Source organism: Alligator mississippiensis, chromosome 3 (genome assembly GCF_030867095.1).
Source record: "Alligator mississippiensis isolate rAllMis1 chromosome 3, rAllMis1, whole genome shotgun sequence".
NCBI classification, from domain to species: Eukaryota; Metazoa; Chordata; order Crocodylia; family Alligatoridae; genus Alligator; species Alligator mississippiensis.
Window position 1 is genome coordinate 224,479,481 of NC_081826.1, and position 14,763 is coordinate 224,494,243.

Here is a 14,763-nt window from a genome sequence, read left to right on the forward strand (position 1 = left end):
CAGAGGGGCCCCGCTGCTCACTCCTGATCAGCAGGAAGACAAAAACCATGGTTTTTGGCACCATTTTTGCCTCCTGGCTGGTCAGCAACAAAGAACAGGACCACCAGGGTCCCTCAGCCAATCAGCAAGGGGGGGGGTGGTACATGGGGGAACCTGCAAGATTAAAGGAGCTGCTGTGCAGCCCATTTCCACCATGATTTTGGTAGGTCTCTGCTAGTAGGCTTCATTCCTTTTCCCCCCAAGGCTTACCCACAGTCATTTCCCCTCAGTCTGTTTTCCTCCAGCAGAAGCTCTGTCCTTCTCCCTGCTCCAAGTCATTCTGCCTCTTGCTGCTAGGACCTTTCCTTATATTTCTCAAATGGGGGTGGCCTCCAGCCTGTCTTGTTCGTCTGAAAGGGCCTGCCCCCCTCCCCCCCATAATGAGGATTAAAGGGGCCCATTCCACTCTCCCATTAGATAAGTAATTTTAAGAAAGAGAGATTATCTTGCACACGCTTTGCAATTTAACAGTCTCATAAACTACTGGACATAAACCCTGAGGGAAGACAGAATCACTTTTTTAAATGGTGAGATTAGCAATCCCAGAAAAATGGATCCTTGATACAACTGCTCTGGGGTAATAGAATAAGCTGCACTGAAGAGGGAGAACTGGAGGAGAACAGAATAAGTTATTTGCTTCTCTCCAGGAACCAGAACAATCAGCAAAAGGAGCAACATATCAGATGACTAGTTGATGGTATATTAAATATGAAGCTGCAAAGACTTTTGAAAGTAGAGTGATGTTTAGGGGGAAAGACAGTTGGTCCTAGTTGAGGATTTCAAGAGGATTGATAAGTATCAATACATTGACATTAGTTACACACAGGATCTGGTCCATAGAGGTGCAACTCCCCACAAGTTCAGTCCTCTGAAGGTTTTGAGATTTTCCACCACTGTCTGTACAAGTCCTTCTCCTCAGATTCATTTGCATACATTTAATCAATATCACATTTAAAATAATGTTTCTAAGGAGTTTGTTATAATTTGTGAAGATTTACCTTCACATATTTTATGCAAATAAAAGGAAAATGTTCATACGACAATCTTTCATATTTACCTAAAGATATGATTGAGTTATAAAAAATCCTTCTAATACACTAAAATGACGTAAAATGCAATAAACAGCACAAATTTCTTATATGAAACATAGAAGTACAACCAAGGAATTACAAGATAGGTAATTTAAAATTGCAAATACATGTTTGTATAAGTACATCTTATTATTTTACTATGTATTATAAAATTATCATAGTAAAATCCATGTCTATAACTGATTATAATCTGGTTTCAACCCTGCTACCCTCGATAATTAATTATCCAACATGCTGTGTGTTACTATGATTTCATGCAGTACATATACTCAAGATGGGCTTCTGAATAATGATGGGCTTATTATGATTTACCTGCTGTTTCTTTAAAGATAAAGATTTGATTATTTGAATACATTGTATACTCCATATTTTATTTGACTTTCAAGAGTGTAGGTTCTACATATCTACCCTTGTTTTGACTAATCAGTGTTCATGAAATATTTCTGAGAAGACTAGCCACTGCTACCCTGCATATAACCATAGCACAAATAAAGCATGGGCAGCAGCAAGGCAAGATTCCTCAGACTGTCCCATCAGTGTGCTTTCAGGGCAACTGTAGCTTAATACAAAGAGGTAGGCTAGATCACAGGCCAATTCACTATTGAGACTGCCATTAATGATGCTAATACTTTGCTAATGATTTGAGATTATCCACTCCTTTCATGTAACAAGACACAGATCATTCAGATCATAGCAAGTATTTTTTACTTATTCTACCTTATCCATGCTCTGAACTTCATTTAATCTGGGCCAAATCCTGTCTAGTTCTAATCATATGATTAAAGTTGAAGTTGTTGGGAATACTGATGTAATTGAAGCCAGTTGGATTAGACGTAGGATGAAAATCAGTCTATTCCATTAACATGACATTATGTCCAAAGCTCTTCTTTGCTTATCTTACTTTATCTAAGAGTATGTTTGCAGATCCAGCCTAACACATTTGTGACCATCCTTACAGGGCTTCCAGCCCAAACTTTCAAAGAACTCTACAAATATAAATTAACTTTGGCTCAAAGCACCCTTATGGCACACCTAAGTATCATCCTCACATACCAGTTGAGGCAGCTGAGGTCCAGAGCAGTTAAGGCAATTGCCTGGAGTCATATAAAAGCGAGCCCACGTCCTAGGCTTTAACCATTAGACCATGCTTCTTATTAATACTCTGTATGGGTTTGTCTTTTGACTGAAATTTGAATGTTAGCTCTGAATTTTCTTGTTATTAACTTATGCTCCACAAGAGCACCATATTCTACTGCATTTACTCCTAATGGAGTAGTGTAACCAGACCTGCTCCTTCATAAACCTCCTAAAGCTTCTTGAAAGATTGTGAAAATCATTTAATTTGGAGATTGCTTCTACTTATCTATTGTTTACCTTCTGGGGTTAATTTTTCTTTCCTTATTCTTTTATAACTTTGTTTTTAAAGGATCATCTGCTCCTGCTATTTATTCCCCACATGAAATCATAATCCTCTATTTGTCACAGCACAATAATTTCCATGGCAACCAACTGTGATGTCACAAACAAGGGATTATAATTTCAAGAGCTGTTTAGCTTTTTAAAAATAAAAGCCTTGTATGCAAATATCCCTTGTTCACTTACACACTATACTTGAAACAAGAACAGAAACCATACATTATAGAACTAAAATTGTATATCAATAAGATGCTTATCAAAACTCCATGAGGATACAGCAGTTTTTTAATGTTATTTGACGTAGTTGGCTAGTTTTTGTTCATTTGGGGGGAAGGGGCTGGCATGGTGAGTTTTGTTTTGTGAGTTTCTTGGTTCTAATTATGGGCCACTGATATCCGCCTGCCAAATACATAAAAGACATTATTCCAGAAACTGCTGATTTTGATTTAAGATATGAAGAATGTAAATCTTCACAAAGTCTCATGAGGCCCTTTGAGGTACATTTTCTCTGTTACTCTCTCTTCCTTAATAAGAACACATTTTATATTTTTCCAGCATGTGGTGCTTTTAATGCACTTCCATTCTTTCCAAAGAAGTGTATAGGGTATTAGAGATTGGGTTTTTTACTGCTTTATCTGGCACTTATAAACCAACAGTTGTGACAACTCCACACTTGATATTTTTGAAAAAAGGATTTGTGCTTGTATTTTATTAAAAGCCTGCTGGCTTGGTACATGATTAAGTAAAAGTAGCAACTTCCTTTAGAAATGCAATATCTTGGTTAATGTTCTGTAAGATTATTGACTGGTGCTTTCACATTATTTTTATTAAGTTGAGATTAGCTCTGCTGAAGAAGCCTACTGTGACAACAAGCCATAGGGGCCTGACGACATCTCCAAGCACAGTGCGGTGTCATAAAATGGTGCCCTCACTGTGTGAACTTGCAGCTGAAGCAGCAAAAGTTTCAGTATTGAGATCAGCATATTTACTTGTCCAGAACAAGAGAGATTTCTTTTAAAATTAAACTAGCAATGGCATTTGAAATCTGGAGCTTTCCATTGATTTGAGAGTTGGCCTCTGTACCCAAAAGTTACTTGGACACTCCGTGACATTGTGTTTAAGTCCAGACATGAGACAGAGACCACCAGTAAAAAGCAAGGAAGGAAGCTTGAAAGCCTGTGGGATTCATTTCAGTCACTTGCATAAAGCTTCTGTTTCCTCAGTGTAAAGCTTTTCCAATGTCAAAAATGTATGGTAATAAAGCGTATGATAACATCAGCCTGTCAAGAGACAGGATGGAGGGAGACATGCATGAGTGGTATGTCTCAGAATTAGACACAATCCAGAAGAAGACTAGGCGGTGAAGTCCCAGCCTTACTGAAGTTAATGTGAGCTTTAAAATGACCAAAAAAGGACCAGGTTTCCATCTCCTGGAATTTTGAGGCTGTTTTGAAATCTGATCTCTAAGACAGATCCAGACTGCCAATGTTTTTATAAAGAATGATCCCCAGCTCCCCCGCAATAGCCATCTCTCTCTCCCCCTCCCCCAAACTTTCTATCGTTGAAACTTGGGTCTGAATTCTACAGCTTGAGCCCATCTCTGCTCAAGACGACATCCAGCTGGCAGGTATAGTATGGTTTTGTATTTCGGGTAGTCAATGAAAAAGCACCTCACAGATCACAGATAAAATCCCGAGTTAACATTTCTGAATGGGCTAGGTAGAATAAGATGCTTTTGTTACTTGTCCACTTACCTCCCTGTGATGTTTGTTTCAGGAGTGATTCGTGAGAGTTATCTCAAAGGTCAAGATCAGCTGGTGCCCGTCACCCTCCTGGCCATTGCAGTCATTCTTGCTTTTGTCATGGGGGCCATCTTCTCAGGAATCATAGTTTACTGCATCTGTGACCATCGCCGCAGAGACGTGGCTGTTGTGCAGAGGAAGGAGAAGGAGCTGACACACTCCCGCCGTGGCTCCATGAGCAGTGTTACCAAGTTGAGTGGCCTCTTTGGAGACACTCAGTCTAAGGAGCCAAAACCAGAAGCTATCCTCACACCTTTGATGCACAACGGCAAACTGGCTACACCCGGCAGCACAGCCAAAATGTTAATCAAAGCTGACCAGCACCACCTGGACTTGGCTGCTCTGCCAACCCCTGAATCCACCCCAACCTTGCAACAGAAGAGAAAGCCCAGTCGTGGAAGCAGGGAATGGGAAAGAAACCAGAATCTCATCAATGCCTGCACAAAAGACATCCCCCCAATGGCCTCACCTGTGATCCCGACTGACCTGCCTCTGAGGGCTTCTCCCAGCCACATCCCAAGTGTTGTGGTCCTGCCAATCTCTCAGCAAGGGTATCAGCACGAGTATGTGGATCAGCCAAAAATGAGCGATGTGGCACAGATGGCTGTGGAGGACCAGAATGCCACCCTTGAGTACAAAACCATAAAGGAGCATCTCAGCAGCAAAAGCCCCAACCATGGGGTCAACCTGGTGGAAAATCTTGATAGCATGCCACCAAAAGTACCCCAGAGGGAAGCCTCCCTTGGGCCTCCTAGCTCCTCTCTTTCTCAGAGTGGCCTGAGCAAGCGCTTGGAGATGCATTCCTCCGCATATAATGTGGACTACAAGAGGAACTACCCTACGAACTCACTCACGAGAAATCACCAGACATCGACTCTCAAAAGAAACAATACTAACTCCTCTAATTCCTCCCACCTCTCCCGAAATCAGAGCTTTGGCAGGGGAGACAACCCTCCTCCTGCCCCGCAGAGAGTGGACTCTATACAGGTCCACGCTGCTCAGGCGCAGGCTGTGACTGTATCTAGGCAGCCTAGTCTCACCGCATATAACTCGCTGACAAGGTCGGGGTTGAAACGTACACCTTCACTAAAACCAGATGTACCCCCCAAACCTTTTGCCCCACTTTCATCGTCCATGAAGCCCAATGATGCATGTACATAATCAGAGTGGGGTGGGGGGAAACAGCAATTAAGCAGAGTTTGCCCTTTAAAGCCAGTGTTCTGCAACGGCATCGTTAGTTCTAATTGACAAGAAGGCTGTTATTAAGCTGAGGATGTATTGATTCTGCTCTCTGGGAAAAGTGGAATATTTTTTAAACCGAGCCATATGATCCATGGTTAAAGGTTTGCAACTGCAGGACTCACCCCCACAACCCAACAGCTCTTTACTCAAAAGACTAACTTAACATCACAAAAACATTGAGCCAAAAGCACACAGGTGAATGATGACTGTGACATTTCACCCCCAACTGCACAGTGCATTCCAGAACTGGGAAAGAGTGCTCTGAAAAGCAAAACAAGTAAAAGAATTTTAAAAAACACAAAAAAATTAAAAAATAAAGAATTCATTGATAAAGCTAACTCTGACTTAACAATGGCAGAAGTTTACTATGTGCAGGTACTGTGAAATGCCCATCAGTGTTACAGCCATTTGGTTATAGCAGTTAAATGCCAGGTTGGGCAAAACTATGTCATAGATTTCTGCTACTCTTCTCTTTTACTGAATAACATGTGACTGTTAACGAAATAACTCCTATTATTTATTGTTCATCTTTTGTTTTTCCTAAGGAAATGACTTCTGCATATCATCCTATGAACAGCTCTTCAGAACAGTACATTGAAAGTTATACCTATTTAACGCAAAACCCATTAACTGGAGTAATTAAAACTCTTTTATTTTTCCAATAAATTCACTGAGTTAAATAAGTTGGAGCTGGAATTCTGAACTTTGTGTTTGGACTGTCTGATCCGTAGCTGAAAAGGGGAATATTTATTTAAATCTGTCAGTTAATTCACTGGCTGGGCCTCTGATCTATTACAGGCAACAAACAAACAAAAAATCCCCCAAGTCCATAACTTCTAATGCAACTAAAAAAGAAACTCTTAAGCCGCACATTTGTGCACCATTGTTATCAACATGGCTTTGTCAGTAGTTTATACTTTCTGTGAAGGCACCAGCTTGTGATGTGCCATCTCATTTCACCTTGCATGTGAGACGGCAAACAAAATCCACAAATGGTGTGAACTAGTTAATAAGCCGGCTGTTACCATGCATAAATTATGGTCTTATCACACGGGTTTTTCGTGGGAATACATCTGTGAATAGCCTGTTTTCTTCCACATGTAAATTTGTGCCTTACACCCTCAGTTGTGTATATTTGTGAACTGTAGTATGTAAAACCTCTTTACCCCCATTTGAATAACACAAATATTTATTTATCTTCCCTCCTCCAAGCCCCCTGGAGAATTGGAGTAAAGAAGTTCAAAGAACGTAGTGGTTATTGTAATGACATCATATCCCTCAAGAAACTAGGGAAGTACTATATCCTCCAATTCAGTTTGACTTTCTAGTTGTGCCAATTCTTCCCTCAAACCACCCCCAGGCTATGTTGACAGCATAGGCACTATAGCGTGGGTGGCAAATTCGCCTCCCCCCCCCGCCCCCCCTTATTCTTTCATATTATTTCAGTATGGTGATATTATCATTAGCCAGCAGAAAAATGACTAGTATACTGTCTCCAAGTCTGGTGCATCCGCTGGCTGGAGACAAGCACTGTGTAAGATTGGCCAGCCCCTGGAAGAAAGCCTCAGCCACACCTAGGGCTGTGTGCAGTATACAAAATGAAGTGAAATGGAAATAGTACAAGGCAGGCTGGTTCCTGCTGTAACTGAGTAACTACTACAATAAGGTCAACCAGAAGGATGCAGCGAAAACCTTTTGGGGGAACTGATTTTTATTTTCCTTTGTTTCCTTTCATGTGACTGCATATATACCCTGTGTGTATGCGTGTGTGCCTGCCTGCGTGTGTGTGTGTGTGTGCAAGTTCTTTTACAATTTTTCAGTGGTTTATGCACAACGGTAGATTTGTTTTTAATCTGTTATAATAATTGTGTCAACATACTGTAGAAAATGAGGGGGGTTGTTTTGTGGGGTTTTTTGTATCAACTGGACAGTATGTTTGAGTAAGGTGGTTGTTTGGTTTGGGTTTTTTTTAATTTTATACTTTATTTGTTTTACAGGGTTTTGGTTTTGTTTCCGAATGACTGAAAAGAAAGGTTTCAAGTCAGCTAGCGTGTAGATGGTGTTTAGAAAGTCTGGATGGTCTAGACCAAAGTGTGTAACAAGGGTGCCTGCAGTTCTTTGATTTCATCCTTTGATTTCATCCAAACAAGACTTGTTCACCACTAGTGAACTATGCAGACTGGAATAGATAGATCTGTATCCAAAGCAATGTTTTTGTTTTGTTTTGTTTTTAAAAAACATCAAAACAGTAGGAGCAGGAAGGTCATTTAAAAAAAAAAAGCAACTCAACTTTCAACCTTTTTACCAATCTCCAAACCCCTGAGTACTAAATGCACAGTGCCCATTGCTATTACTCAGCAAGCATTCTGTCATAATGTAGAAGGGAATAATCACTGCGACAGCTTTGTACAGAGATCTGCCTTTGTAATATACGTCACAGCAGTTACTGTGTTGACCTTGAAATGCCCATTTTGTACTCAGTGGGGCTGCTGTTTTAATCTTTTTCCCAACCTGATTACTCTCCACCCCTTGTTTTGAGGGATCCATAGACCTAAGTGTGCCTTTCCTTTTCACCCTTGCTATACACTGGTAGATGCAACAAATTCAGACTCATCTGTTGTAAAGTTGTAAAATATTGTGATGTCTCACCAATTTTCCTTCATTTCCACATCCCCCTAACATCTAATTCACAACTTAATGTATGTTGTAAAAAAAAAAAAGAAAGAAAGAAAAAAAGGAAAAAAGAGAGAGAAAGAAAGAAAAAAGGAAAGCAGAATAAAAGCTCTTGATTACATGAGGTAATAAAACCAGACTGTTCTACCTTAGTCCTTGTGTCCTGGTCCTTTTGTTTTCCATGTTAGTATCTCCTCCTCCTTCAGATCTGGACTAAAATGTGATGCTGAGGGTTTAAAGTAGGTTACAGCAAGAAAGAAAATTGTTGGTAATTTTCTGTTTCTTACAGAAGATGAACTTGACTTTAGAAAAAAGATGCTGGTAATTAAAATTGAATCACACATTTGCTCTCCCTCTATTCATATTCGGCATTTTCTTTTTATGGGCTTGTTCAGCATCAAATATTTATGGCAGACTCAATAGTTTAGAGATCAAGGCTGGGATTTTAGCATGCATGGTCCACCAAAAATAGATCATTGTACAAATGTGACTTCAGTTCCTTGTTTTATATATTAATAAATGGGGAGTTTGTTTTATTCACAAGACGGGCATAAATCTATTATATGTTATGGGACTGATTTACAGGATGTTGTAACATTATATGAAAGTTTCATTTTGCAAGAAAATTATGATAATTAAATATCAAAATATACATTTCTCCATTCCTGGAGGCTATTAAAAATTACCTGCAAAGTCAACAATTAAATTGCATGACAGAATTCCTTAAATGTGGGTACACATTTAAAAAAAAAGGCCGGGGGGGAAAGGGCGGGGGGGGAAATCCTTATATAAAAAAAAAAGAACAAACCTGCATTTACTTTACTTTTACTAGTTTTGCAGCTTTTGCTTTTTAATATGAATTTAGAGCTAATGGAAGTGAAAGGCACAATGTAATACGTGAAACCAGTGCATTTCAGTCTTTAACAATGCAATGACCCTAGCTGTGAGTCAGCACAGTGCTATCCCTATAGGTACTTGTATATCCCAATGTCAAGTAGCTCAGTACTAAAACATGAGTTAATCCTCCCGACAGTTAATCCTCCCTGGAAAGTAGGAAAGTATTGTTATCCCTGGTTATACAAATGGGAGAAAAGCCATAGGTGGACTAGATATTAGACTGTTAATTGAAGCCAGTTAAAGAATTATCACTGGCTTACATGGTTTCTTGGACCTGCCCAAGATAATGCAAGAAGCCTGTGGCAGAGCCATGAATTGAATCACTGTCTTTTGAATGTTTCTCCAGTGTTTTCCCACTAAACAGTCTTTGCTTCCTTCCTATCAGACACAAGCTTCTGTGGAATGGAGACTGCTAGTTATAAGAAATTTTAGTTTTGTGATGTGGGTGCATAGTCACTGGTAGCAAGGGTGTAGGTTGTCTGCCTAGTCACTGATAGCAAACTGTGAACCTCCCACATGCATTTGCATTTGTTCTAAGCCTGGGTCTGATCCTCAGGTGATCCTCTACCTCAGTGGGAGCTGAGATCACTCTGCACCTCTCTAGAGGTGATCAGCACTTGGCAGCATCAGATACTAAGATCTTCATGCAATCAAAGGGAGCAAAAATGGAAAACATATACAGAATATTAAAGCAATTTATCCGTTGGCAAGCAGTGCACTGGTTATTCTCTGGTGCACTATTATTCTCTGAAGTATTTTGTCCACCTTGCTTTTAAACGTGCCAAAAAGTGGAGCATCCCTAGAGACATTATTCAAAAACCCAAAAGAGCTCATTATCAAAGAACTCTTCCTTGATATTCAGTTTCAGAGTTCTTGTTCCTGATATCTTTCTTCTGTTCCTGGTTAGTTTTCATGTAAAATCGTTCCTGCCCATGCTACTCAGACTAATCCTGTTCTATCCTACCATAACAAGGTATACCTAACTTTTTTCTTTCTTCACAAGTCAGTCCCTTCAGCCCTCTAACCAGTGTTTCTACAACTGCCTCCAGTTATGGTTGTGGACACAAGCCTCAAAGCAACCTTTCATCACCGCCTTCATACAGAACAATCTCTACAGAGACATCAACACAGCTTCTACAGATAGTCATTCATATTGCTAATGTGCTGTCACACTGATCAACTAGAGGAGGAATAAATGCGGAGGAAAACCATGTATCATGAAATAAGGAGCATTTTTCATTTGCTGTTTAAAAACAAAAGCCAAAGGTGCCACTGAAAACATTAAATAATTGGGTACCACGTTGCAGAAATTCCTCAGGGCTGGCGAGGTCAAGTGAGAAGGTGGCAGGAAGAAAGCAATGGTGCTTTGAGCAGTTTAATCAATTTAATGGCTCAGTATTCATTGTATTAACAGCACTCGTGATGACCTCATTTAGCATGTTATTATGATGCATGAAAGCTCCTTACAAATCAGCATTCATTTGCATACAATCTTGCACAAAATGAAAGGCTGTTTGCTAAATGAATAAAAAAAAGTGGGTTTTGTCAATACATCCTTGTTCACCAGCCCCTATTTATGTGACCTTCACAATGGTGAGAACGTACTCACCCAAACAGTTCGACTAGGCAATGGAATTACTTTTATGAGTATGCGTTTTCCATTTTGCAAAACGGTGGCCAAAACAGGCCCGTTTTGTTCATTCAGGCAGGACAGCATCACTTTGCACCAAGGAATGAGTAACCAAAACCTTTCTATAGGAGAAGATACAGGTTGGGCACTGATTCTGAGCTACACAATCTATAAAGCATTGAAGGCCACATTCCTTGACACCAAGACTGACAACAAGAGCAAGTCTGTCCGGGGAAGCAGCAGCAATTCAAAAGGCTGCAATCTCACTCCACTCCAGAAGAGAGCCAACGCGGCTTAATGTTGGCTGGCTCGTGTCAGGCAAGGGGACATTTGCCTGGCCATGCAGTGTTTCATTTTCTCCCTTGCGCTACTTCTGAATATGCAGGGGAAAACAATAAGTTGTCTAGTTTCACCTTTTTTCCGTAAGAGTGAAATCCCTTCGTGCCCTCATACAAGGGGCCTGCATAGCCCCTGCACCGCAGAAGCTTTGAGCAGCCACCTGCAGAACTTTATGCATCGTTGAAGTTCCTTAGGAGCTTTAACACTAAGTTCACTGAGTGCTGCATCAGTCTCTTTCAGACTGCTGAGGCTGAGAGAAATTCTGCATTGGCCTTACATAAACAGGTGGGAAGTGGAACTTAAGCAAGCAGCAGATCAGAGAGGAGGAGAAGGAGGAATAATAGTGACCACATTGGCCGCGAAGGAGCAACAGATACTAGTTCAAGTGCATAGCCTTAAATAGTAATCTCATCAGAGAGGCACTACAGTTTTGGAGCTTGTCAGTGGATTGTGGTTGGAGTCTAACCCCCCCCCCCCCCCCCGATTGATTTCTTACACAAAACTATATAGAATCATTGAAATGTGGGTCTAAAAAGTGTCATCAAGTCCATCCCTCTACCCTGAAGCAGGATCACATATACTTAGATCATCCCCTGTAGATGTCTTTATAAATAGCTCTTCAAAAAACTCCAGTGACAGGAAGAAAGTAGGCTTTTAGTAAGGGGAAAAAAAAAATCACCCTATGGGAGTCAGATCAGGCTCATTAGAGCATGCCAACAGACAAACTAAAATGGGGAATTGCTTTGGAAACGTAATACATAGGTCAGAAGACAAAAATTCTGTTTCTCTAATGAACGTGTATTTCCCAGAATTTTGGCATCTGCTCCAACCAACAAATGTTAAAAGAACACATTGTGTTGTGTAAAAGTCATATGCTTCATGCTGGTGAGTCTCTTAGTAATTTTTTATTCCTATTTCTTTTTTTTTCCCAAAAGAATGAAGTTACCTGAGCTTCTAGAACAAATACTAAGTCCGTCATCACATCTTGCCCAAAAAAGGACAATGTGTTAGACTTATCTGTATGAATAGAAACAGGTAAAATAGTCATCTGTCCTCTGACTTTGTAATTTAAACAGTGTAAGTCAGTAGGGAGGGACTATAATTGGAGTCAGAGTAAGTGAGGTGAAAATTGCTAGGTGGCAGTGCCATCTGCATCTCATTTTAATTAGACAACTTTATTATCAGTATTTAAAACTTTCTGGTATTCAAGTCTTTGGCGTATTTAACATCAGTCCAAAGAGATTGTCATATGTCTAAGTAGGCATGATTACTGATCAGCAAAGGAAAATTAACCTCCAATAATGATCTGGCTAATAGTTAACATGCTTGGGAGTAGGGACAAATATATGACTAACTAAGATCATTGTCACATCTGCTTAGTGTTACATGACAAACTCTATTAAGGATAACGGCACCATTGTTAATTCAATTAAATCTGTGCGTTCCTTTTCTTGCCATGATGCTTTTAGAAGGCCCACAACTGTGTGTGCAGAATGTGACTTGCAGTCCACTACACAGAATAAAGCATCATAAATAGTATATTAAAAAGAAGAAAAAAAGCAGACTGTAGTCAGAGATCCTCAGATATATAACTGAAACTTTGAATATTGCAACAACAAAAAAAGGATGCCTGTGACAGGAAATTATAGCAATTATAAATGGTAATGAATATGGGACTAAATCAAATGCATTAGATCAGCTCTTTACACAAAGGTTAGTGGAAACAAAAGCCAATCTAGTGGCATCGTAAGTCATCACATTTCAAATGCTTCAAAATGAAACTGAGCAATTCTAAAGCTGATTTTAAGCTAAGAATATAAACAAAATGTAAAACTGTGAACCTCAGCAATGTGCAATCTCAGGACTCTTCGTTTTCCAGGGACAAGTATCTTGAAAGCTCTTCTCTGATATTCCGTATTTCTGGGGATATTTATCCCAGTGTAGACAGCCTCCAAAAATCCTACTTATAATATCACTTAAACTCTTAAGGGCAGATTTTCCCCTGGCCTAAACTCATTGATTGCAGTGAAGCTGTGAAAATTTACGGCATGTGAGGATCTTTCCCTTAAGCCAAGACTCCTGCAGTGGAGCAAATCTCAGCCTTCTGGAGTTAAGCTCATGAAAAACAAAAGCCAGAAGACAAACATTACTCCTCAGTTCCTACCTTCACAACTCTTGGGAGCAGATGGGAACCCGTACATCACCATGTGGGCACCTCCTTACAATAAAATTGGTGAGGAAAAACCAGTATGGAAAACCTGTTCAAACTTCTGCATTCAGAGAATAAAATAAATGTGTATTTCCCTCTCAAACAACATTCTAGCACGAAAGTGCTGATATGAGCCCCACAAAACAATCTCATTTTTTATGCTGCCTTGATGTGTAGGGAAAGACTTCTTAGGTAAAAAGGGAAAGAAAGAAAAAAAAGGAACAAGATTTTATTTCACAGACATTTCAGTAATAATGGCATAATCTTATCAATTCTCAACTAATATAATCTAAGCATGCACAAGCTTCTGATAAAGGCATCACCTTCGTTGGTGCAGCAAACTGCAGATTAAGCTTTTTTAATGCTGCTTAAATTGCCTGTGAAGCAACCTTTTCTGAGATATGATGGTTCAAACAATTTTGCAAAGAGCAGGAGACAAAGAATTCGTTTTACTCTAAACCGGTTTCCTAGGAAACACTGCAAAATGTACTATGATATCGCTTTGAGGTAGTTCAAGGGCCAGAGAGAGAGAGAGAGGGTATGTGCACGTGCATGCAAGTCTCTTCCTCCGACGTTTTTCTGTGCAGTATGTCTCCCTCTAAATTTCCCTTCAGATGAACCCTACAAGGACAGAACTAGTGTCATACTCCAACAACATTTAATCTGAAGAACAGGTTTCTCATTGACAAAAAACGGTTTGTTCCAAACAGGGGTGAGAAAAAAATTAATCCCTTAGCCATTTGGCTCTAAAATCAGGAAACCTAGGGATGGAAGACTTTTAGAGTAACAAATCAGCCTGAGAATGACCCTTACACCTGATATTGGATATTTTCTCATCTGTATGGATCCAGTGCTACACCGCAAAAATCAATGGGAGTCGAAATAGGGAGATATAACCCGGAGAACTCTGCAGTGTCAATCAGAGATTCAAACATGTATTTTAGGTAGATCAGAATATTAAAGCCTGTGCTCTGCCCTGTGGTCTGAGAGAAGATTTTTTTCTTTTCTTATGTAAAGTTAATGTGCCCCCAGGAAAATATAATTTTTAATTCAGGAGAAGTCAGCTATTTGTCTAACCAAAAGAGCACCCTGTCTGGGTTTATCTGAATCCATGTCTCTCTTCATGGCTTTCTTTACTCTCATAATTAATTCATTACAATAGTCATACATTCTCAATGGATAACAGCAATACTAGGGTATCTGGTGCATTTTCAAAGCTAATCCTAAAGGACTTCAAAATATATCACAATATCCTTCATTCTACCCTGGTCCAAATGTAGGACAAAGACACATTCAAAGCAAAACTGAAGTGTCTGAATCCAAAAATGACAATCCAAAACCTCCTCTGGGGTATTACCTAACCCAGTGTTTCCCAACCTTTTCCAGCCCAAGGCACACTTTCATTAATGAACATTTTCCACAGCA

The 14,763-nt window shown here is 39.8% G+C and overlaps 1 protein-coding gene across 3 annotated transcripts in view; it reads left to right on the forward strand.

Annotated features, from left to right (window-relative positions):
• The window catches only part of SEMA6A (semaphorin 6A), a 149,512-nt gene extending 141,097 nt beyond the window's left edge, over positions 1–8,415 (forward strand). For all 3 annotated transcript variants that reach the window (XM_006275545.4, XM_014600963.3, XM_014600962.3), the window contains one exon: positions 4,323–8,415. In XM_006275545.4, the coding sequence (XP_006275607.1) occupies positions 4,323–5,509 (1,187 nt within the window). In that variant the 3' untranslated portion in view covers positions 5,510–8,415. The remainder of the gene's footprint in view (positions 1–4,322) is intronic.
• The last annotated feature ends 6,348 nt before the right edge of the window (positions 8,416–14,763 follow it).